Raw genomic sequence first — 24,631 nt, forward strand, 5'->3', positions numbered from 1 at the left:
CGCTGCGGAGGATGGTGCACCGGCCTCCCCCATCAAACACCCACCCAGGCTGGGGGAGGCACCGCCTGCCCCAGGAGGTGCCCAAACTGCCCCTCAGCCAGCGGCAGAGGAGAGGCAGGACCCTTCACATCAGAGGTTTGGGCAGCAAGGGCCCCATAGGGACGCAGGAGAATGGCGTGCGTGGAGGTACCCGGCAGCTCTCAAGCCAAGCGGAAAAACGGATCTTGTAACAACTCATGTCTACACCCATCAGCCAAAGCTGTGCAAATCCCACATTGTCCTGAGTCCTCTTCAGCTGTTCTTCAGGCAGAGGTCTCTGCTGATTGACACCAGGACCCACAGTTCAATGCCATGCAGGACGAGCAGAGGAGTGGATGGGCACATGGGCTTACCAGAGCCAAGCCCAAGTCTTCAGGAGCCCTTCAAGAGACCGGCCAGTACTGGTGGGCTGATGGGGAGCAAGGGAGCTTGCTTCTGCCACCTGGAAACTGAGCCCAGCCCAAGCCAGCCCCAGATGGAGTCAGGGGGGATAAGCCCAGAGTCATGACACGAGGAGGACCGCCAGAAGGCACAAGAGGGGTTGAAAATAAACCTGAATAAGAATGGCGGGGGGGGGAGAGGGCAGAAGAAAAATAAAACTGAGAAAAAAGACTAAACGGGCAACAAGTTTTAGGTAGGTTACTTGCAATCTGTGCAAGTCATGGTCCTCCTCGTGCTGGTAAAAGGACCTCAAAGAGGTCCAGCATTTCACACCACAAGGACTGAGGACGGTGCCCACTGGGTGACGCAGGGACCCCACTCACGCTCAGGAGCCCTAAGAAGGGGAGAGGAGGCTTGGAGAGAAGATCCTGACAGGGGAACAAAGAGCCCAGGACGTCCCCTGCACAGTGGCTTTCCTACAGGAGCAGTGAAGGTGGGAAGCGAAGGGAAGGCTGGAGGAGGACTGGAAAGCCCTGGTTGCTCCCAGGCTGTGCCACCACACCGGATCCTACCCTGCTCTACAGAAAGAAATCATTATGTCCAGTCCAGCACCATTAAAACAGCTTCTTCCCAGGGTCTTCAAAGTGACGAGGCAGCAAAGCAGCTGCTGCCCGGTCAAGCCTCTTGCCGAAACACAGCCAAGAGACCCCCGGACACGCTCCAGTGGCACATCCCCCTCTGGCCACAGGAGGTCCGCACAGCGACAACAGCATCGCCGGGGCTGCCATGTCCTGCCGGTGACCACCTCGCAGGCAGGCAAGGAGGAGGGTGTCCTGCAGGCAGCACCGGCGAGGAAGAGGAGTGGGGCTGGGGCAGGGGCAGCGCTCAGCTTTGCAGATGCTGCCGTGACGGTTTCACGGGATTAAAGTACTCGGTGGCCGCAAGCCGGGCTTCCCCCACCCACCTGCGGGACAGGACGGCAGTGGCTCAGCCCAAAACGAAGCAGCTGTACCTGCAGTTTGTTCTTACCGGGACAGAGTGTGGCTTCTCTGTCTGCAATATTCACCAAAAGCCAAAGGCACTGCAGATTTGTCTGGCAGGCCGGGTACCTTTCTCCAGGCGATGATGGGAAAGGGGTCTCCGGCAGCAGCGCAAGGAATCAACAGCTCCCTCCCTGCCTCCTGTCTGTACTCCCAGCCTGGTAGCACCGTGAAATAGGGGGGGTCCTGCAGCCAAGGGAAAAGGCAAGGAGCGTCAGCCCGGGCCAACTCCCACCGCGCGCCAGCGGCTCCCCACCACTAAAACCAGCCCTCTTCCAAAACAAATGAATCACCAGCTCGGGTAAGGTTGAGGCATCGCAAGGAAAGCCGCGGCTGAGAGCATGTGCTAAGGAAGCTATGGTACACCAAATTATACACCCCGAGGGAAGTTTTCTCTGCACTAGGGTGGCTTGTTTAAGTTTTAAGAAGGTAAACAGGAAAAAAAACCACCCACATCGCTTCAGACATCAACCTGATTCCATTGATTCTGCACCCGTCTTAGCGGATGTGTGTCTATGATACACAAAGCACTATCATGTGAACCTCTGCGAGATACCATGAATCACCACCGCTCACAAGCACGGGGACGTTTTGTTCAGGGAAGGAAGAGGCAGCAGCTCCCACCCCAGCTGCACCGGGAACCGCATCGGCAGCCCAGCACGCCTCGGGCTCCGCACGCAGCAAGAGCACGCAGAGCATCTCTAGAGCTCAAATCACCCGTTTATTCAAATCCTCTGTGAACTTAAGCCCAGGTCAGCAGGGCTAAGTGTTTTGTTGGCAAAAAGACCACCCCAGGGACACGTTTCCTCAAACTACCCTGGTCCAGCGCTGCCAAAACCCATGCTGCCACTCCGGCAGGGTATTCCCAGCTGTACCAGTCAAGGTGCATGCAGGGTTTGCCTGTCCTGGTGGGAAGCACACCTCCAACCATAGCACAGACGCACCTGCACGCTTGAGCCTCTGCTGTTCCCCTTCAAGGATGCTTGCGAGAGCTCGCGTTCGCCTTGCTCAGCACAGGTAAGAGAGACAAGGCTCAGAGCAAAAGGCGATAGGTTTTTGCTGAGCTGAGCAATGTGGGTGGGAAAGCAGGCGAGTTGGGGGGCACAGAGCCCTTCCGGAGCTCTCTTCATAGAGAAGCGCTCAGAAAAGCAAAGTAAAACCTGAATTTCTGCACAGAATTAACAACCAAATAGGCGGCATAGGAAAAAAAAAAAAAAAAAAAACAAACAACCCTCATCCGTCCCTGCAGCACTGGGCTGAACTGGAAAGCAGAACAAGTGACATGCACATTGCAAAATCCACGTTCAAAAAGCCTAGCTACAGCGTAAGACGCCTCTGCAAAGCACACACGCATTCACACCGCCTGGCCTGGGACTCCGGCGCCCCGCACAACCCCGGGAGCTCCTCTCGGCACAAGAGGACACAACCCACGGCAAATCTGCCAGCTGCAGAGCAAGGATTGTAGCAGGCAGGTTACCTTCAGTACCAGTCGGGCAGGGGGAGACTGGCCCATCGTACCCAGGGCGTTATAAGGCACACAGGTGTAAGTGCCGAGAGCATCTTCGGTTGCCTCCTCTATCCGGATCGACCCGTCTTCCAGCAGGTTCCAGCCAGAATACTGCAGCGATGAGAAAAAGGGAGCTGACTTATCCTACGCCCACCGCAGCTTACTATTTTGCCTTCAGCCAAGCCCCCGCCTAAGCCCAGGGGGACTGTCGCATCCCCCGGGAGATGCCCAATTCAATTCCCAGCATCCGAACTGTCTCCCCAGCCGCAGAGAGAGGAAACGTGGGCAAGATCAGCCCGTCCAAACACAGCCCTCTGGAAAGGGCTGCCCGGCTCTGTACGTGCCCAACGACAAGCGGGTTTATCTTGCTGCTGCTCTCCTCCCTCCACACAGCCAGGCTTCTTCAAGTAGCCCAAAAAGATTTAACACGAGAATCTATCCCACCCTAAGTAAAACTCATCCTGGTGGCACCAAGGAGACAACTCCACCCGAGGGGCCGAGGGCCCCAAGGGCCAGGAACCCACAGCAGCAACAGGTTTAAATGGAATACAAACCTCGGATCGTTAATATTTAAGCAAAAAATTTAAAATACTGAGCGTTTTCTTTAAATATTTAATGGCTAATATCCTTGCTCAGACTATCAAACCGTGATTATAGGAAGACAGAGACTTGTTAAAAGGGTCTTTTAACCATCAGTTGCCAGTGGATAAAAAAACCAGGGCCATCAGGAGGTCACTTTAGAGGGAAGCAGGCACTAGGTCTCGGAGACACAGCCAGCGCGTCTACAGGCGCCCTGGGCTCCACGCAAGAACTCGAATCAACTCTGCCCGCAGCTGATAAGGAAAAGCAGCGTCATCCCAGCCACGGGGCTGCTTCTCTCCTGACGGCAGGCTCGACCCACAGGGTGCCCGGTGATGCTCACCAGCATCTGCAGACGACGTGAGGGTCCGAACCCCTCTGTGCCCCAACACGTCCCTCCCCGGGGGCTTCATTACCTTCTCAATTCGCAGGGGACGTCCATCTTTGTTCCACTTGACCAGCGTGACCGGGGGCTCTGCCTCGACCGGGCAGCGGATGTATCCGTGTATCCCGATGGGAACATAGATGACGGGGGGCATGTTCACCACGCGGGCAGGATCTGGGAGAGCAGCACCACCACGTTAGTGCAGGGAAGGAGCCCGTCTCTCCCCCACCGCCTGGCTTCAGCGGATCTACATCGCTTTTATAATAAATTCCAAACCCAAACACCACCTTGGCTCCCACAGGCTGTTATCTCCAGGCTTGCTACGCACAAATCCGCCGTAATGCCTGGCATTTCTGGGAGGCTTTACTCACGCCCAGGGTGTTCCTACCTGCGGCTCATTAAAAGTTGCAGCTAAGAAGAAGCATTAAATACCCCTGCTCTCACATCCACACCGACTTGAGTCCCGCTGAAGCCCAAGCTGCTCCATCACGCCGAGCCTGTGGGACACGTGCATGGTGTGCTGCACACCCAGCAAGCCACCTGCCTGCCCTGCAGCCCGGTTCTGCACGCCAGCAATGAAAACTATTTCAACTCCCGAGCCTTAAAACACACCGACTGCAGCAACCGAGATGGGAGAAGGGATCCATGGCCGCGCTGCCGTCAGCCCTGTACCTCCCGCCTGTTTGTACTCGCAGCCCGTGCCTCATTGAGGCTGGGTCACGTTGAGCATCAGCCACCTCCACCCTTTCCAACGGGATGCAAAAAGCTTAAAATACGTACCTAACTCCCCCTCCCCGCGCTGCACCACCCACGCAGCGAGGCGTCTCGCAATCCTCCAGTCTAGGATGTGTCATTAACAGTGCTTCTAAGAGCTTTTTAATTAAGTGCGAGTGGGTTGGAGAGAATCTAGACTTTCTTTAATAAGAAGCTTTTTTTAAAAAAAGTTACTTTTAATAAGAAGAGCGAGTATTTCTACAATCTTGTCTAGACACCGGCAGCACGAGGTTATGGGAAAATCCTGCTGGGGCTTACACCGCATTAAGGGATGAATGCATTTTTTTGGGGGTGCAGCATCCCTGCACTGCGGATGCAAAAACCCAAAGCTGGAGGTAAAGGTAAGGCGTTTAGGAGGAAGGGATGGAGGATGGCAAAAGCTCCCAAGTTCGGAAGCTCTGCTCCCTCCCTGCCAAAACATGTAACCCCCACCACTCCCTGAAACCGCGCGCCCCCGGCTATGGCACCGTAACCCAGATTGCCAAGCGCCGCATATGGAGCGGGCTTTAACCTCCTCTGCTTGACTCCACCTCTTCGGAAATGTAATCAAGGGCTCCGGCGGAGCGGGAGAGGGTAATGGGATCGAGCCTTTCACTACTAGGTCACTGGCTGGGGGCCAGCCCGGCTCACTAATGACCCGGAGCCGTGTCCCTGTCCGACGGCTGCTCCGGTGGGTGGGAAGCCTCCCTCCCGAGGCACCAGCCCGGGAACAGATGACACGGTTTGCCCTGCAGAAAGGGGGTTTGCAGCAGGGAAAGCCAAGCGCGGCTCCTCACGCTGGAGCCTCGCAGGGCCATCTGAACGGCAGATTGTCCATACGTTGTTTTTTCCTGCCATTAGAGGTATTTTTAACAGCTATCAGCCCTGACGAGTGGTCCTGGATTAGCGGCAAGGCAGATTTAATGGCCTGAAGCCACACGCTTTCCCAAGAGCCGGCCAGCCAGGCACATCCAAGCCTCAAATCACGCCTCTGCCTGGGCACTGCACCAGTCTCACCGCTCCCTTGCCCCTTCATCCATCCCCATAGGGAACGACGGGACTTACCAGCCCTTCTCATAGCGGCTCCCCCCGGCGTGGGACTTCCCGCTAACCAGTGGTGGATCCACCAGCAGCCTTCCAAGCCCAAGTCGCGAGCCTGCTTTGCTCAAGCCTGTCTTTCATTATAAAATAAAACCGCTGCAGTCTTTTACAGCAGAGCAATATTGCAATTGCGAGCGGCAGCAATTGAGGCCATTACTGTCAAATACCACAGGACGCCGGTGGCACACTACCCATTACCGCCCGGGGAGCCTGAGAGAACAAGCGTAGGAAGCAACGCTCCTGCTACAGCCCCTTTTCCTCCGCTTGTTCAGATCAGTTACTGCCTGAAAAACATGACACGCAAAGCTACCGAGCTCATGGAGAAACCACGCCGCGGGAGCAAGCCCCCATAATAAATACCGAAAAATACAAGCAGGTAGTTGAGACGGAGAGCCCTGAGCCGGTGTTTCCCTGCCTGACGCGACGCGGCTGGTGAGGACAGCGTGACGGCAGCAGCGGTGGGAAGATGCCCACACCTAGTTGAAAACCACTCGTACCAAAGGCGGACACCGGCCCCAGCTGAGCGGTGCTAGCCAGGATGCTCAGGCTATTTACCGCCTTGTTGCCTACACCCTACAAGCACACGTGGGATCCTTTTGCTGAGGATGATCGCATGCTCATCCAAAGGCTGCTGTCACATCAACTTGAGCCTCCTAGTATCATATCGGGATGACAAAGCCTCTGGGGCTGCCTCAGAGCTGGGTATTATCAATCCCCCAGCCCCATCCCTCCGGATCGGGCCCCGCTGCCCACACTCACACTGCACCGTCAGGTAGGCAGAGGCTGATGGCGAGCGGCCCAGGCTGTTGCTGGGGATACAGGTGTACTTTCCAGCGTCCTCTGGCTTGACCCGGAAAATGATCAACGTCCCATCAATCAGGATCCGCACTCTCAACTTCAGGTCGCTACGAGAGAAGAGGGGAAGAGGATCATGGGGAGAACTGGGACGATGCCTGCCCCAGCATGACCCAGGAGGAGGATGAGGAGGACACACCACCCTGCCAGGTCCAAACTCACTTCTTGAAGTAGACGTTCTCCTCCTCCCAGTACCACAGGTAGGTGAGGTTCCCGGGGTACGCCTCGGCCTGGCAGGTGAAGAGCGCATCCTGGGAGATGTTGACCGTGATGTTCTCCGGAGGGGAAACGATGAAGGGAGGTCCTGGAGGGGGGAGAGAAAAGTGTCACCCCCACCAGTACAGGCGTCCCCACAAAGGTTGCTCAGGCTGAGCTCCATCACAGCATCGTTGGCTGGGAGCTGCTGGCAGGTTCCGGGACAGAGCTGGCACCAATCCCCCAGAATCACAGGGGCTGCCCTCGAGGAGCACGGTGGCCCTGTTATTCCCAACCCTTTCCCCTAATCTCTGCAGCTTTGGGGAAGGGGGCTCTGTGCCATTGGGGCACGGCTCTGCTTCTCCCAGGGCACACGAGCTCACGTCTCCCTTCATCCCGAGCACTTTTCCAGGATCACATCACCCATGGGAAAAATCCAGGGGGAAAACAGCAAACTGCTGGGAGCCAGCAGCGAGCGTCCACAGCTTGCCACTGCGGCGAGAGCAGAGCGGAGGACACCCCACGCTCCTTTCTCCGCCACTAGCTGTTGACCTAATTAAAGATTTATTTAATAAAAGAGGGAGTGAGGAGCGGGAGGCCTGCCATACATCACCGCTATCTGACAAGGCGCTTTGTGACAGCCTCAATCTTTTCCCCGCTTCCTGAACTAAACCGAACTGCCATCGGGGCACAGCTGTTCATCGGCACGGCCGCTTCGGCACGGCCACCGCGGTGCCCCAGTTAAGTGCATTCCTCCATCCTACAAAGGGGACGCAGAGCCACGGGGCAGCCGGCACGACGCCGAGCCCACAAGGCTTGTGGGTCGCTTCGGGGTGGCACCGGCCCTGCAGCCCATGGAATTCCGCCCCCCCAGGAAGCCCCCTCCCAGCCCCCTGGGAACGCTGGTGGCCGAGGACAAGCCGGAGGAGCTCGGGTGGAAGATCTCACCTTGAACGAGCAGGCGCGTGGTGTGCACAGCCTCCCCCTGGATGCTGTACGCCCGGCAGGTGTAGGCACCCCTGTCCTCCCGGGTGATGGAGAGCACCGTCAGGCTCCCATCACTCACCTGGGGACAACAAGGGAAGACCCTGGAGCACAGGCAGGGACCCCCCCCGAGGTGGGGGTGTGCCTCAGCCCTGGCTCAGCACCCTCCCTCCCTCCCCGCTTCCCACGGCGGAGAGCTGCCGGCGCTTTTAGGGCCGGATGAGAAACGGGTTTCCCCGCTCTGCAAGACTTCGGATATTAATAAACCAACACACGCGTCTCTGCTTGATGCCAAGGGGAAGGGAAAAAAAAAAAAAAAAAGAAAAAAAAAGAGAAATAAATAACCCTCGCAACGTATTCATCTCCTGCAGAAGCGAGTGGCAGGCAGCAGACTCCAAACCGCTCCTGCCAAGCGCCCCAGCACCATCAGCGCTTCACAAGGAGCAGGATGCCTCGCCGGAGCATCCCCTGCTCCAGAGTGTCCCGTTCCAACCCTCAGGTGGCATATGAGGGGGAGACCCTGGCTTGGCCACCGTCCTCCCTGTGGGGCCACCTCTCAGCTGCAAGAAGAGCGACCAAATTCCTCCCTGGGGACACAGCGGAGAAAGGACGGGCGAGGGACCGTCACCCCCGGGGTAGCAGTCCCCCCAAGCACAGGGAGCCCTGCTCCCTGCCAGGCTTCCCCCCCCCCCCCCCCAATTCTGCCTCATCCTTCTATTTCAATTAGTAACAAATGATTCCTAATTACTCTCATTAGTGCCTGCGCTGATTCCAATGCCTGATTTACCAATTACAGCTCAGGGGGGAAATCTCTGCCCGGGAACCTCTGGGATGCAAAAAGGGTCCTGGGAGGGGGACAAAGCCCTCCCTACCCAAACCGCCCCCTGCCCCAGCCCCCTTGCATCCATCCCTGCCCGGCGACACCGTGCCCCCAGGCTGCAGCCCCCAGCCCATCTTTGGGCCCTGGCACAGCAACTGGGCCCCAGGATGAGAGTCCCCAGGGAGCAACAGGGAACGGGGCTGCCCTAAACGCCCGGGGCACCTCTACCCTGCACCCAAGGGCAGGCAGTGTCAGAGATGGGGGCGGGGGCGGAATGGGCATCTCAGCAAAAAGCGCTGAGACAGCATGCCCGGCTCCAGGCACGGCAGAGCTGCCGCCACCGTGGTTGCATCGATACCGTCCCCGCCAGCCAGGAGCCCCCGCAGCAGCCCCTTTGCCACCCACCTACCTGGTACTTGCCGTTGGGACCCAAAAGGTCTCCCTCTTTCAGCCAGGTGACGATGGGCTTGGGGTTCCCGAACGCCATGCAGGTCAAGGTGACGCTGCTGCCTTCCTTCGCCTCTACGTACTGCGGCGGCGTCTCGGTGAATGTGGGGGGAGCTGTGGGGCAGGGGGAGACCACCGTGACCCCCCTGTTTCACCCGTGGCCGCTGCGGGTCTGGGGGGGGGCATGGGGGCAGTGGGGAGGCTGTCGCCTGCGAACGGGGGACACGCCGCACGTCCCCGCAGCAGGGCTGGGATGACCCCAACGGCAAAGGGGGCTGACAGTGGCTGTCACAGGGGCTGGCCCCGGGGACACCCGCCAACCGCATCCCCTCCACCCCACGCTGCACCCCAGCCCTGTCCCCTCTGCTCTCCCTGCCAGCTCCAGGGCACGGCACCACGTTGCCTCCCCCCACCCCATTGCACATTAACTTGCTATTGTCAAAACACGGGAAAACACCGCAGTGCAGATCGAAAGGCTCTTTCCTGATTAAAGAGGCTGGCAGGATTACAGCCCGCCCCTAATTACCAGCGGTTGTTAAAGCCCACTTTCGAGGAAGACAGGTTGGCAATTTAATCTGCTCGGGAAAAAAAAAAGAATTATATCTTGTTTCTCCCCAAATGATTTTTATTTTCCCCTAAGAAAATTAAGCGTTGTAATGCGCTGGGGAAAAGCCACAGCCTTCCCCCTAAAAGCAATTCCTCGGGCCAGAGGATTACAGTTATTATTTTGCTATTAAGCCCCTGTGTGCCTCACGCTGCCTGAAACCCAAAAAGCACCCCATTTTGCAAGGGGGGAGCCGAGCCCAGGGAGGGGGACAGGGCACCTGGGGCACCGATGGCACTTCCAGCCCCTCGGGCAGGATCCGGGCATGGGATGGAGGTAAAGCAGGCACCATCCTCCTCCTCCTCTCGCCCTCCTTCCCAAGCCCTCCGAGCTCGTTAGCAGGCAGAAGGAGGGCAACCTCACCGGGAAACCTGGCAGCATCTCACCCCCCTTTTTTGCAGGCAGGGGGAAAGGAGGCAGGGCGGCAGGCAGGGATGGGGCCGGTCCGCTGCGCGGCCCCGCTTGCAAAGCTCCTGCTCGCTAATTGGGCTCAATTAGGTGGCTCTGCTCCTTGCCGCAGCCCAGCCATCCCCAAGAAAGGTGAAATTAATTGCTCAAGGTCAGGCAAGACCAGCGAGGAGCTGCCGGAGCCCACCGCCCCTCTCCAGCCACCCCACTGCAGCGGGAGAGGCACAGCCCTGCTGCCGGGCTAAAAATAAAGGCCTCTCCTGACGTGGAGACCGACAAGTTGCTAATTAGCTTAATATGCAGCCTTAATAAAATGAAAAAGTAATTTGAGTAAATCTGAATTTCAAGAAAGCAAAGATTTGATTTTCTGATCTGTTTGTTAAGAGGAGATTCGTTCCCAGCCCCGTTTCTTGATGTCTCTCCTTTAAACAAGCTCCACATAATTAAACCGCGGAATCCCTAATAAAACTTTGTCCCTTTTTAAGTCACGCCCCAGCTGGAGCAGTCAGCCTGGATGGCCTCAGGCTCAGCTTGTCTGCCAGGCGCAGATACCATCAAGGTCCAGCATCCATCAGAAATCAGAGGGGAACCCGTCTGGGCACCAGCACAGGCACACAGCCCCTTGGCGATGCCGCAGCCCCCCTTGGCGATGCCGCAGCCCCCCTTGGCGCCCCCGGCTCACCGTTGACCGTGAGGTGGACCCAGCTGCCGTTGTGGAAGGTGTCGTACTGCTGGTCCAGCATGAGCACTTTGCACTCGTACCAGCCCTGGTCCTCGGAGCGGACCTGCTCGATGCGCAGGGAGGCTTTGTCGTGCAGACTGGCCCGGCCTGCGGGGAGAGCACAGCCGTCGGCTCGGTGGCCACCAGCCCTGCACAACAGCCACCCCAGCACCAGACCAGCATCGCTGCAGAGGACGCCCCAGCCCGGTGCAGGCACCAAGCAGCAGCACCCCACCGTTCCCAGTTTGGGGGCTGGTTGTGCCTCACGGCACGGTGGTGCCGGTAAGCTGCAAGGTGCCTCGAGCGGCGTCTGCCCGCAGCGACGCCGGCCTTCTGCTCCCAGCCGGGCTGGCGGCGGTAGAGCCGGCAAGCAGGCGCGCCCCAAAGCTTCTCCCCAGCCTGGGAGCCTCCCAAAAAAGCAAGGCGGCCCCAGGCTGACCCTTTGCACAGCCCAGGAAACCGGACCGGTAGCAAAACAGCCTGAACCTCCGCCCTGGCACAGCGGCCCCTGGGCTTTGGCATCGCTCATTCATGAGCTGAGTTTGGCAGGGCTCAGCCCAGGCTTGGGTGCTGGCATCCTCCCCCACCACTGCATTTCCCAGGGAAGGAAGCCCCGCTGAGCCCGGGAAGCAGGGTAAGACCCAGGGAACGTCCCCAGGACAGCGCTCCCCAAGGAATGGCATACTGAAATGGGTCTGCCCCACCACACCAAACCCCCTCGGGGGCTAGTCCCCAGCTCACAGACCCCACTGCCACGTGGGGCAGGCGGCACGTTGGCCATGGGCCACACGGGCTCTGCAGCTCCAGCCTGCCACTTCCACCCAGCACGTGGTTCCTGCTCCATCCCCGCTTCCCCCCAGCATCCCAGCAGCACCCCCCAGGCTCACAGCTGCTCTGGGGCACAGCGGCGGCAGCAGCAGCCGCCGCCACCACGCGTCACCCTGGGTTTCTCTGCCTCGCTTGCTCCCGTCCCACGCAGCCCAGCTGGCTTCCTAGCACTGCTGCTTAATTAAAACCAACTGGGTGGAAAGCGAGCAACGAGAGGCAGAGCCCGTGCGGTTTCCAATGGAGGAGTGGATGGAGCGTAGCCGTACATCCCCGGCTGCACCTCAGTCGGGACCCGGTACATCCCCCTCGTACCCCCGGGACTCACCGGCATACTCCGGGTCAACATGGGGAGGGTAAAACCCAAACTTGATGAAGATGGGGATGGGGACGCCGAACTTGAACCACTCCACGACATAGGGAGGGGGCTGCCCCGTGAGCGGGTGGATCACGTCGCATCCCAGGATCACGCTCTCGCCAGCGCGAGCGGTCACGAACTCGGGCTCCTCCCTTGACCCGAGGGCACCTGTGAGGGGGCGAAGGAAGAAACCATGGCTGCTCCCGCCACTGGACCCCAGCATCAGTGACAGCCGGAGGACCAGGAAAGCCACAGCGGAGACTATTCCCATCCCCAGCTGCCTGGCTCAGGCAAGGGCATCACCCCCCAGGGAAGAGTCTCCCCAACCCTGAAACCGAGGGGGGGGGGTCCCCAAGCCTTTCTCTCCACCCAGCTCCAGGGCCACCCCAAGCCACCAAGGGACTCAGGACAGTGGCCACCAGCACCCACTGCTCCAGGATGGCTTCCCACCCTCTGCGCCAGGGCAAAGGTGGTGCCCAGTGCCCCGCAGGGGTTTTGGGGACCCCCTGGCTCTCAGCAGAGGGGGTGCACGGAGCATACCCAGTGCTGCTGCCCACCTAGCAGCACCATCAGGACTGCCCTGCATCCCTGCGGCAGGGAAAGGGCTGCACTTGCAGCCCCGCTTGTACCCACACATCCTCCGGCGAGTGGGACCCAGCATGCAGGGACCACCGGTGTGCCAGCCCAGGCATCCACCTTTCCCACAGGAGCCATCCCAGGGCAGGCTGAGCCCCTGGAGCAGCGATGCTCCAACCAAGCCCGCCCGTCCTCAGGTGTCCCCGAGAGCCCCCGGCCTGAAACCCGGCTGCGACCTGCGCATCGAGTCTGGCACCCTCCCGCCTGGGGTAATTAAACAGGGCTTTGGTCTCAGCCTCAAACGAAGGCGCTGCTCCACCCCGGCTGTGCCTCCCCGCTCCGCTGCAGCCTGTCGTCATCCCGCTCTCGCCATCAGCGGCAAAGCTGCATCCTCAGCACAGCTTTCAGAAAGGGAGAGGGAAAACCCAGGGCTGGGGGGAGGTCCCCAAAACTGCAGGCGCAAGGTTCAGCCCCACGTCTCCCTTCCCATGAAGGAAAGGCCCCCCGTTTTCCCGGCACACGCCGCCGCTGCCGCCTGCTCCGGGGGGGATGCTCGGGGAGGGATGCTCGGGGAAGCACGTTCCCACTCCTCCGCGCTGCTCTTCGGGGCTGCCGGTGATTGGTGGCGAGTGACATCACCGCTTCCCCGCCGCGGGAGCCGAGCATCACTGGCTATTTTTGGCTCCGGCACAAGCGGCGAGAGGCCCCCACCGTGCCACCCCCACCGGCCCATGGGGAAAGGAAAGGGGAGAAGGGGAACCGGGGTGGACGGTAGGCAGAAGCGGCTCTGCCGGCAGCCGCAGCCAAAACCCCCTCCTCGCTGCAAGGTGCAAACCGGGTACCACGGCTGGATGGCGGCTGTTTAACCGGGAGGGCCGGCCGGTGGCAGCGGGGAGGGCGATGCCTGGGTGCAACGCTGTGAACCATCTGCAAGGAGCAGACGCTGCATTGCACGCCCGCTGCAGGCACCCAGCCCTGACACGGGGGTCCCGCACGGCCACGAACCTGCCTGGACCCCATTCCGGGCGAGGGGATTGCTGTGCACACACGTGCAATATGTACGCGCACACGCACCCCGCTCCTGCCCCCCCCGCCCCCCACCTTCGCACCGCCCTGACGACACTCTTGCACCTCTCCATCCCTCGTTATCGCTGCATCGCCGATGAGCTCAGGCGTTGGCAGCCTGTCAGCGGGGACGGTGTCAGCCCTCCCCTACCACCCCGGCAAAGAGCTGCAGGAATCCATCCTGACTGTGCTGCGCCCATGGAGGGGGCTGCGCTGCAGGGCTGGGACCCCCCCTCCCTGCGCCGATCGGGGACAGCAGCTGTCACGTGCTGCTCAAGAGCATCCAAGGACACGCGCTTCCCCAGCCACCTTGCTCGAGCGAGCAGGTCCCCGGCACCTCGCCACCTTCAAAGGGAATAGTCCTGCTTTCCACCAGCAGCACGGGATGGAGGGGGCATCCCCAGCTCCTCCCCGAGCCCCCCATCTCTCCCAGCCCAACAGCCCCTGGGGTACCAAGGTGGGAATCTTAAGTTTTCAGCTCCTCGATGCCAAATGGAGCCTGGGATGCTGATGCTTGGCCAGCTGGAGAAGCATGCCACCTGACAGGCCACCCACTGCCACGCGCCCAGACACCACGGGGATGGGCGCTGGGGAGTCCCACTCGCAGCCCAACACCGGGAGCCCCAGACCGACTCCCCAGCAAAGCGGTGGGTGACATCTCCAAGGAAGGGACGAGCCAGCAGCTCTGCCGGACCCACGCCTGGCCAGAGGAAAATAGGTCAGGCCTGGCAGCTCACAGCGCCGGTGTCTGACCGCAAGGCCGGTGGGGAATTGCACGCACGGCTGAGCATCGCCTCCCCACGCGCGCGGCCGACTGGCAGCCGCGGTGGCTAACCAGCCCCCAGCTCGCCCCAGCTGCCACCCACCCTGCCACCGGCCCCCGTGCCCTCCTGTCCCCACTCCCAGAGACAGCAGGAAAACAACGGGGAGACATTTTACAGATGCTCCTTGGGTCTCCCCAACTTCCCAACCCACTAACCCTGCGATTCCAGCCCTGACCAGGTTTTCCTTCCAAGTCCCGGCCGCAGAAGGTACGAGAGCGATGGAGACGGCAGCTCTCAATTCAAAGAAGTGTTTCTCACCCCCACATTTGTGGGGAAACGCTTGAAAACAACCCGCAGACGCCAGAAGAAACAGAGCGCAAACAGACGAGGTATTTTTAAACCCACTTGATTTTCCCAGCCAAGTTCGGGGGGGTTCAAGGCTCAGCCTGTGGTTTAGAAACAGGGTCAAGATCAGGGAGCCGCATCGGGGATGTTAACCCCAAATCCCTCCTCGGTGCGGGAGCTCAGGCGAAGCTGGGGGAATGCCTCGTAAAGAAAAACAAGTAATCAACAGGCTTCGTCATCCAAGCAGATTCAGGAAAAATAAAAGCACGCCGCATGCCAGGAAGCGAGAATACAAGATGCGGAGGTGGAGTTGAACAGCATCCCAAAGGGAGAGGAGGGAAGGCTGCCGCCACGCAGAGACGGTGTCACGGCGGGGCTCCCCGGGAGGGCGATGCAGAGGCTGGGAAGACCCTCGCCCGGCTCTGAGCATCCAGTTCCTCCTATCCCGACAGCAGAGACAGAAGGCGGCGACAGGATTCGGTGAAGCTGGTGGTACCCAACATCTCAGGTGCCCTCACTGAAGCAGGACCCTTCCTGCCCCGAAAGGCTGCCCTGCCCCGGGGTCAGAGAGGGGATCCCGTCCTGACCCACCATCCCAGGCGCTCGTCCCCATCCCTGTCCCCCCACGGGGACAGCCGAGGGAGCAGGCGCGATGCCCCGAGCCCGTGGACCTCTCCTCCCTGCCGAGCGGAGATGAGATCTGCTCTGACACATCCCACTCGCATCGGCGGAGGCGGGATGTGGCGGGGATCTCTGAGGACAAGGCCACCGGCACGGCACATGGAGGCCGGTGGGGAAGGAGAGCAGGCAGGGCAGAGACCTCAGCCTGGGAAGGGGGGGCAGAAAAGGGGGGACCACCCGCCACAGGGATCCAGGCTTCCAAAGCAGTGCATGGGATGGGGGCAGAGCCACCTGCCCCCCACCTCCTTCCCCCCCCCCCCCCCCCCCAGCTCTGTGGGGGCTGCATCCCCCACTGCAAGCTCAGTACCCCTCTGCCCATCTGGGGGTACTCACAGCCCCCCCGAGAGCATCCGCCTGTGCCCTGGCAGGGGTGCAGCCCCGGGGGGAGCAGGAGCGCAGCCCTCGCCCCCCTCCCCCAGCTGGAAAGCAGCATCTGGGCTTTACAGCGCGATTCCTGCGTTTTAAACCGGATTTTCCAGATGGATGGAGGGCGACGCGCAGGTCAAGTGACGTGCCTCAAGGTCATGCGGGGCCGGCGGAGGAGCGGGATTAGCCGCACCCCATTCACGGCGAGATGGTGCCTTCCAGCCCCGTCCCCGAGGACAAGGGGTGTCCTGTGGGACCACCGACACCATCCTCGCACAGGCAGGCGGCTGCCCTGGCACCCGCAGGGGAGCGTGCGTGCCACCCCATGGCAGCCCCCCCACCTGCCACTGTGGGTCCCCGCTCCCCAGATGACACAGGTGGGACCGTGCCCAACTGGGTGGGTGGCAGCTCAGCGAGCACGTGTGTTAATACCAGTCGGTGCTCAGAGATGGAGCCTGCGAGAAAACAGCTTCCCCACGGTCACCCTGGTGGCCCCACTCCCACCTGCAGGTCCGCAGCATCCCCTCCCTCTAAACGCCGCCAGCCCGGCGTAGAGCATCCCCAAGCGCTGCGCAGCAGCCGCCTCATGGGAGCCATCATCTCCCAGCAACGACCAGCAGCTACCTGCACGCTCCCCATGAGCTCCCTCCACATGCCGTGGGGCCGCGCGAGCCGCTGCAGCGGGAGGCTAGAGCTGAAACCGCTCCCGGGGGAGACCTCCCGCACCCGGAGAGTGCCACCAGGGTGCTGTGCCCCTCCAAACCCAGCGCCATCCAGACCCACATCACACCGGGGGCAGGCTGCCCGCATCGCCCTCCCCACGGAGCAGGGTGTACCACCCCGATGCCTTCACAGCCCTCCGACCGGTAACTGGGATGCAGGCAGCGCTCCCAGCTGCCCGCCAGCAGCTCCTGAATCACGCTGTTCCTGGCTCAGGCAGCCCTCCCACCAACGCCAGCTTCTCCATCATGAAGCGGGAGGAAGGGAGTTGTTTTTCCAAAGGCCAGCTGGTCCCTCAGGGCTCCCAGCTCGGGAGATGCCTACCGCAGGGAAAGGGAGAGGAAAGGAATCCTCTGTCGGCACGGGGCTGGACCCCCTGCTCGCCCATCTGCAGAGCTTCTCTTCCAGCCTGAAGCCACGACCTCCAAGACAGAGGACTAGAGGTGAATGGGAGCAAACCCATCCTGCCACAGCTCCGGAGAGGAACTTGCAAGGTCCACCCATCCCCAGCGAAGCCGCATCTTCCAAGTCAAAAGGCAACCGAGCCAGGAAAGCATCACCGTAAAACCCTCCGGCAAGCCAAGTCAACGGCCGAGACACGCACGTCCCTCCCATCCAACAGGTCCAGAGGAGCAGAAATCCTCCAGGGAAGGATGGAAATGGGAGCTGGGCCAACCCTTTGGCCGCTCAAGTGCCGAGCCATCCCTTTGCCAGAGGAGAGTGGGGCCAAAGCCGCCTGTGCCAAAGCCGGTGGCTGCTGGTCCAAACCCCTCCATGGCCGAAGAGGCACCAGCCCTTGCGTGCAACCACCAGGAGCGAGTAGGGGATGCAGCGCCGGCACTGCCACGGTGAGCCGCTCCGACCGGCCAAGGTCAGTGCCGCAAGCATCACCTGCCGTGATGTCCCGGGGGGGACGACGACACCTCTTTGACGGGAGCCCTCACCCAGGGCTGGCGAAGCCGAATCCTCCCTCCGCAAACCGCGCCTGCCAGATCCACGAGCATCGCCGCTCGCTGCGCAGCACCGCGTCACGCCCGTGGGAGAGGGAGGAAAAGCCCCTCAGCGTCACCGGGAATGCCAGGGCGCCGGATCCCTCCTCCGACACCCACTCCCGCTGTGGTCACGTCCCGGCTCTCCTCCCCCACGCCATAAGAGGGGATAACACGCTCTCCTTCCCTCTCTGAGCCGATTAACGCCTGGAAAGCCGGGCCAGGCAAGAGGGCTGCCCAGGGCCAGCGCCACTGCATCTCAGCCTGGCTCGACGAGGAGGAGGAGGCAGCACGGGGAGGAAGGCCACGGCAAGGGGCAAAGCCCCTGGGGAGGGCACCAGTGCGTGGCGAGCCCCAGCACTGCTCTGAAGCCCTGTCCCCAAGCGATGCGGGGTGACAGCCCCCCCCCCAGGAGGGGACGGCACTGGGCAGAGTCCCACGGGCTCCCCATCCCCACGCAGCCCTCCCACGGGGGCTGCGCTGGCCCGCAGCACCCCCTCGCATTACTCACGGCGCACTCATTCATCACGTACGCGCTGCTCCGTACGCGCAGCACCCCCGCACCCGGGGGTCCCCGGCACCCACCCACCCACCCACCCCAGCACCAGCTCGGGAGCCCCATCCGAGCAGCTCCAGGGTATTTCCAAGTTCCCAGGAGCTGAACTCGCCCCTCTGCTCCTCTCCCAGGCAGAGGATCCCTCTACAAAACCGCTGCTGCAAACCACCGCCTCGCCACGCCGCAGGATGCATTTCAGGCAGGCAGCAGCCGGCCACGGCTCAGCAGCAAGAGGGGCTCCATCCTGACAGCCCCCACCGCCCCCTCCAAGGAGCCAGCTAATGGGCAGGGATGCCAAGGGACCGTAGCGGGACGCAGAGGAGCGCCATGATGCGGTGGGGGCTGCGGTACCCCACTGCACGCCGAGGTGTCCCCTCCCAGCCCACGCTTGCCCGCTGAGGTCATGTTCCCCCGCATCGCCTGCCGCCGGCGGTCACCGCATCCCCACGGGCAGGGCTCGGTGACACCCAGGGCACAGCTCCCGGGTCCCATTCCCCGTAGGGAACAGTGGGCGCAGGGACCACCCCGTGCCCGGCAAGGTACCGGCGGCAGGGATGGGAGATGGTGCGGGCAGCCCCCCCTTCTACCTGCAGGGAAGGCTGGGGGGGAGGGAGGGGGCTGGCAGCTGACGGAAAAGAAGCCAGAGCAGGAAAATCAGGGTTATTCCCCGCCGCCGTCTCCCTCCTGACCTTGGACAACCCTGTGCCTCAGTTTACCCCGGTGCAGCAGCCAGCCCGCAGTGGCTGGGGAGGGGGGAGGACGGTAGCCTCCCCCAGGTGTGGGGGGGACACACACAAAGTCACCCCCAAACCCACAGCCAGGACCACACGGGCACGGCCGGGGCTCTGCAGGGGAAGGCACCCAACGCCTTTGGCATTTCTCCTTGCACAGCCAGGCTACCCTTGCGGGGAAGGGCAAACGCTGCCTGCGCCCCTCGGAGCTGCTGGGGGGAGAAATTGGGGAGGGGGGGGGAGCGAGAAACGCTGCACTGTGACCCCAACCACGCTGCCCACCTCCTCCCCCCCCCCCCTCCAGCCAGGCATGCCCCCTGCAAGGACTCGCACCCTGTCGCCTTCTCCCAAGGGGAATTTCCAAGTCGTGTCCGCCGTCCCCCCTCCCCCCCCCCCCGAGCGGAGAATCCACGCAGGACCCACCGCCCATCCGCGCCGACATCTCCTCCCTCCCAAACTTCCCGACCTGCAGCCGCTGCCCTCGGGGAGGTCACGGAAAAAAAAAAAAAAAAAAAAGAAAAAAAAAACACAACAAAAAAAACCCCAACAAAACAAAAAAAAAAAAACGGAGTGCCTGGGGAAGATGCTCCCCCCCACTCCCGCCTCGGGGGGGGGCAGCCGGGAATAAAGCAACCGCCAGCCCGCCCCTCGCTGCAGCGCCGGGGACACGGTCAGCGCTCAGCCCCGCTGCACCGGAGGGGATGCAACCCGCCCCCCCCAACACCGGATCCGCAGCACGCCGCATCCCCGGGGCGTGCTCCCCCCAATCCCCCTCCCGGTAGAAGCTCCGGGACGTGCTGCTCCCCCCCTTCCCAGGGCATGCCTCTTCATCCCGGGGCGTGCATCCCCAGCCCGGTGCGTGGTACCCCAGCGCGGTGCGTGCATCCCCCCGCAGCCGGTACAGCGGGGAGGGATGCGGCGGCGGAGGAAGGAGGGATGCTGACCGCCCCGGAGAGCCCGGCGGACACCCCCTCCACCAACCCCCCCCGTCGGGGCATCCCGGAGGAGGACGACCCGCAGCCCCGACTCACCTTGGACGGGCAGCCCGCGGGCGCCGAGCACACTTGCTACCAAAGCGGCCACATACCAAATCATAGTACTACCGGCCCCCGGTGCGCAGCATCTTCCGCCCGCCGGGCGGCCCGGCCGGGGCGGGGCAGGGCTGGCCGGGCCGGGGCTGGGCTCCCCGGGCCGCCGCGGGGCTGGCCGGGCCGGAGGGGCGGCTCAGGGCCGGCCGCCGGCCGCCGCCGCTGCGCCCATGCCCGCGCCCATGCCGCCGCCGCGCCGCACCTGCCCTCCGCCGCACGGCGCGGGGCGCAGCCTAGCCTGCGCCCTTTAGCGGCTCGGTGCCGCCCCCGCCCGCCGCCCATTGGCCGCGCCCCGGCGGAGTGGGCGGTGATTGGCCGGCGGCGCGGCCCGGGCCCGTTTCAAGGTGGGTTGGCGCGCACGGGGGCCCCTGCGCCGCAGTATCATGCGCAATGCCGGGAGCGGCGGGCGGTGCGCCGGCACGGCTCGGCTCGGCTCGGCGCGGCTCGGGGTCACCTCCGCCGGCCGGTCACCTCCCCGCCGGTTCTGCCACCCGCCCCGGAGCAGCGTCCCCTCCCTGCCCCCAGATGCGTCCCCCGCACCGGCTCGGTGTCACCTCCCTGCCCCCAGATGCGGCTCCTGCACCAGCTCGGCATCACCTTGCTGCTCCCAGATGTGTCCCCGTACCCTGGCACAGTGTCACCTCCTTGTCCCCAGATGTGCCTCCTGCGCCAGCTCGGTGTCACTTCCCTGTCCCCAGATGTGTCCCCTGCAGTGGCACAGCATCACCTCCCTGTATCCAGATGTGCCCCCTGCGCCAGCTCAACATCACCTTCCTGCTCCCAGAAGTGCCCCCTGCCCTGGAGTGGTGTCACCTCCCTGTCCCCTGCTCTGCCACTTGCCCCTGCTGCCATACACCACCTCTTGGCCATTTTACGCCCACGCAGGGTCACCTCCCCACCACAGGCTGAGCCACCTACCCCCTGTGCCAGCTCCCCCAACACCTGGACCAACATCAGCTGTGCCATCTGTCCCTGCCACCCTGCACCAGCCTGGGGTCATGTTCCTGCCACCTGCCTGGTCCCACCGCATCCTTCCACCTCACATCAGCTCAGGGTAACGTATGCCACCATCTGTGCCCCTGGCAGAGGTTCAGGGTCATCCCCCTGCATCAGCTGTGCCACCTGCCCCCTGTACCAGCTCGCTGTCACCTCTGCCAAGACACTGCACCGCTCGGCCACCTCCTCGCCACCTGACATAGCTTGGCGTCACATTCACCTGCCACCCAGCATCAGCTCTGTGCCACTGCCACCCAGCTGTACCACCCTGCGACAGCTCCGTGTTGCCCTGTCCCTTCCAACTCATTCCTGGCACAGCTTTGTGCCCGGCTGCACAGACCCCTCCATTTGAAAAGAGAGAACTGGGGTCCAATTCGATGGAAAATAGGTAGAAAATGGAAATCCCCCCCGTACTCTCCCGTCCCAGCCCAGCTCTCCTCCCTGCAAAGACCTCTGGTGATGCCAGATGGACAAACAGCCGGGCTCGCTCCCCGAGGAGCGTGCCAGCAAGAGAAATGGGCCACTGAACCTCCCCCGAGATAACAGGCAACCTGCGAGGGGACAGGCTGGCACGGAGAGGGGGGCACACCGTTTTGTCCCCAGCACTCACCGTCTTCCCCTTGCCCACACCGATGGGAGAGTATCTGGGGAGAGGTTTAAGCAGCTGCTGATCTTCCCACCTCTTCTTCCCGCGCGTGTCCTAGAAAGAGGCAAAGAAACCCAACCCCTGTAGACGACGCAGGCGTTGGAGGAGCATCCCACACCTTCTGCCCGCAACCATGCTTAATTGAGGGTCGGGCATGGGCATGGCCCTGGGCAGGAGGCGAGAGCCTGGGGGCAGCACGAGGCCCGCCAGAGATCGTCCTCCAGCCCAGCCCGAGCTCACGCGAGCTGCCGGGCGGTTTGCTTCCTTAGCAAAATCCAAGACCTCATAAAAGTCTGACTCAGCTCTTAGTCCTGAGGTCTGAACTGAAAGCTTGCAAATCGGCGAGGTGGGTTGGCAGGGCCGAGGGTGACCCTTGCCTTGGGGCAGTTCTGCTCTCCGGATCGCACACCGAGCCGGGTCGGTGCAGCCTGGTTCCTGAAAGTCAGGTTTCCAGCAGCCCAGGAGGGCAGAGCTCCTTGACCAGCACCCTCCCCTCTCTGGTCCTGCCAGCTTCAAAGCACCCAAAAAGTCCCAGCCATCACCCCCTGCCTGAGAGGGAGCAAGCCCAAGGCCGGCAGAGCTCCATCCACCCTCGCCCAGCCGGACACAGTCGATATATTCCGGTCCAACTGGAGTCCGTGTTACCAGACACCTTCATGTCTTTAGCTGGGTTTTGCCACAGTTTCAAAGAGGAAAAAAAATAATGAAGGGCACTGATGACACCTACACTAACACAGCCCGACCCAGGAGGCATCGGTAGATGGGGAGGACCCAGCCCTGCTCCTGGCACGCACCTCTCCGAGCTGAACACAACACAGGAGCCCCACCAGTATCCCTCAAGAAACTGGAAATATGGGCTTGGGTTGGAGCACGGCTGCCGGTTCACACCCTTGTTTCTCCAGACTAATTTGCTGGGTTTTATGAAATCCATTCCCCACTGTTTTCACACTTCTCTCCCTCTCTATTTATAGCTGGGTTTATTTACATGAACAGGGCACTCCATGTACTTTCACGTCAGTCTGCGGTGGCAGAGCCGGCAGCGGGCAAAGGCAGCAGGCAGCAAGGCAAGGGAAGGAGCACCCGGGTCCTCGGCCATGGCCACCTCCTGCCCGCCACGTGGGAGGCAGGCAGGCAGCTCTCCCTGCTGAGGCAGGACCTGCCGGGGAACGAGCTGGAGCCGAACGAGCCACGCACATCCCGGACCCGTCCCCGCAGGGCACAGCAATGCGGCTCCCATGGGATGCAGGTGGCCCTGGAGCCGGACCCTTCCCACCCTGCAGGTGTGTATCCCTTCTCTTTCCAAGGGGAAGCAGCTCTGGCAGCAGCGTTTCACTGGCCTGAGCCATATCCATTGTTCATGGCACTGACCTGGGGATGCCCATGGCTCCCCCAGCTCAAAAGGTGGTGGAAAGGGGAAAAAAAAAAAAAAAAAAAAAGTCATTGCAGACCAGAACTCAGACTGCCCTTGCCCTCTGCCCCCTCACACAGCCACGGAGAGCACAGCCTACCGCGCACAGCTGAGTCACTTGACAACTGCCCAGCCATAAATTTACCACTTTGCCTATGAAGAGGGATAAAAATGTTGTTGCTTTTGGTTTGGTTGTTTTTTTTTTTTTTTTTAAACTCTGGCAGATGAAGCAGGAGTCCTCAGGCAAGAGGCTTGAGGGATGCAGCTCTCCCCATCGCACGCAGGATCATCTGGGAGACATGCAGCCCCGGTCGAGCCCTGCTGCCAGCTCCCTGGGATGGGACTTGGCTCCTGGGATCGGGGACAGAGGTTTAGGTTTGGGTATCAGCACAAGAAAAGCAGTAATGAGCTACAAGTCCAGGCTGGAAATTCAGAGATCTGCAGCCCTCGGAGCCGCGAGGTTCTGGTTCAGCCTTCACGTGGGGCAGCAAAAATACTTGCTGCTGGAGAGGGGCTGACCTAAAAATGGTTCTTCCTGGGGTGCGGGTCGCTGCAACTCTCCTCCTGGCCCCTCGCTGCCGGTGACCCGGCCGGGAGAGCAGGAGATGCGGGCTCAGCTGCCTCCTGCCTGGCCGCGGGATGCTCCAGCCCACGCGGGGCTGAGTCTCCCTGCACAAGTACATGATTATTCACAGCCTCCAGCATTTGCATGGTGGAGTCACGAGTCTCACAACACCTGATCTCCCGGGAGAGCTGCCTCCTGCACTTGGAGAGGCAACGGCCCACATTCAGAAAGTGGGACTCGGTGTCTCACGGCATCCCACATCACCCAGCTGTCACCTCCTCCCCGCTCCGCACGGGGACTGGGAGAAGGGAGACCACCCCATCCCTGCCACCGCAGCAAGGAAGATGGTTTCGGGGCAGGGACACTCAGGAACCCTGAAAATGCAGGAGCTGAGCATGGAAATGCTGAGCCAGCCGGCAGCGTCGCTGCATGCACAGTGAGCCTGCCGCGGGAAAGACCAAAAAAACCCCTCGACGGAGTCACTGAAGGACGAGCAGGCAGATGGGCTTGGCTCACGCCAAGCCGGGGTTAGGCTCGTTCCCTTCCCGTCCCTTCTCCCATCGTCGGTGGCTCATCACCGGCGCGTGACTCCAGCTGGCAAGCAAGGAGGAATATCCTGCCATGCCTTCCCGGCTCCACATCCAAGTCGTGGAATAATCCACCTGTGGTATTTCAGAAAAGACACACTAACTTCTGTGGAGAGGGGTCAGTTGAGTCACATTAACAACTTTTTCCTCCCCTTAGCAGGTCTCCAACGTAGCTGATTACTCATCAGCCCACTGATAGACTCACTCACACAGACTCCCTGGATCAAGCAGCAGCCATTGTCTGTCTTGTCTTATTAACCCCAAAGAAGGATCTGATACCCCATCCTTATCTCATCACCCACTTCTCCAGCAAAAATACTTCTCTCTTCGGTACAGGGCATCCCTGTCCCAGAGCCGGCCAGGGAAAGTCAACGCCATTGCGCTCAGCCTCCTGATGCTGCTCCGTGGGACCTTGGCTGAGGCAGAGACAGCCCAGGTGGGGTGGGAGACCCCAGACCCACAGCAGCCACCATTATCCAGGGTTTGCTCCTCCAAGCAAGGGGCAGCAAGGCACCACAGACCTCCCCGGGAACCCGTCTCACCCTC

The 24,631-nt window shown here is 61.6% G+C and overlaps 1 protein-coding gene across 1 annotated transcript in view; it reads right to left on the reverse strand.

Annotated features, from left to right (window-relative positions):
• IGSF9B (immunoglobulin superfamily member 9B) overlaps window positions 1-24,631 on the reverse strand; it is a gene marked incomplete at both ends in the record, with an annotated part of 52,977 nt that overhangs the window by 19,746 nt on the left and 8,600 nt on the right. Inside the window, 10 exons of the mRNA XM_082493900.1 lie at window positions 1,530-1,646; window positions 2,938-3,078; window positions 3,963-4,105; window positions 6,545-6,690; window positions 6,803-6,944; window positions 7,784-7,901; window positions 9,049-9,200; window positions 10,781-10,927; window positions 11,973-12,170; window positions 21,490-21,523. Coding sequence (XP_082350026.1) covers window positions 1,530-1,646; window positions 2,938-3,078; window positions 3,963-4,105; window positions 6,545-6,690; window positions 6,803-6,944; window positions 7,784-7,901; window positions 9,049-9,200; window positions 10,781-10,927; window positions 11,973-12,170; window positions 21,490-21,523 — 1,338 coding nt within the window. The remainder of the gene's footprint in view (window positions 1-1,529; window positions 1,647-2,937; window positions 3,079-3,962; window positions 4,106-6,544; window positions 6,691-6,802; window positions 6,945-7,783; window positions 7,902-9,048; window positions 9,201-10,780; window positions 10,928-11,972; window positions 12,171-21,489; window positions 21,524-24,631) is intronic.

The sequence above is a fragment of the Vanellus vanellus genome (genome assembly GCF_965231255.1).
Source record: "Vanellus vanellus genome assembly, chromosome: 21".
NCBI lineage: Eukaryota > Metazoa > Chordata > Aves > Charadriiformes > Charadriidae > Vanellus > Vanellus vanellus.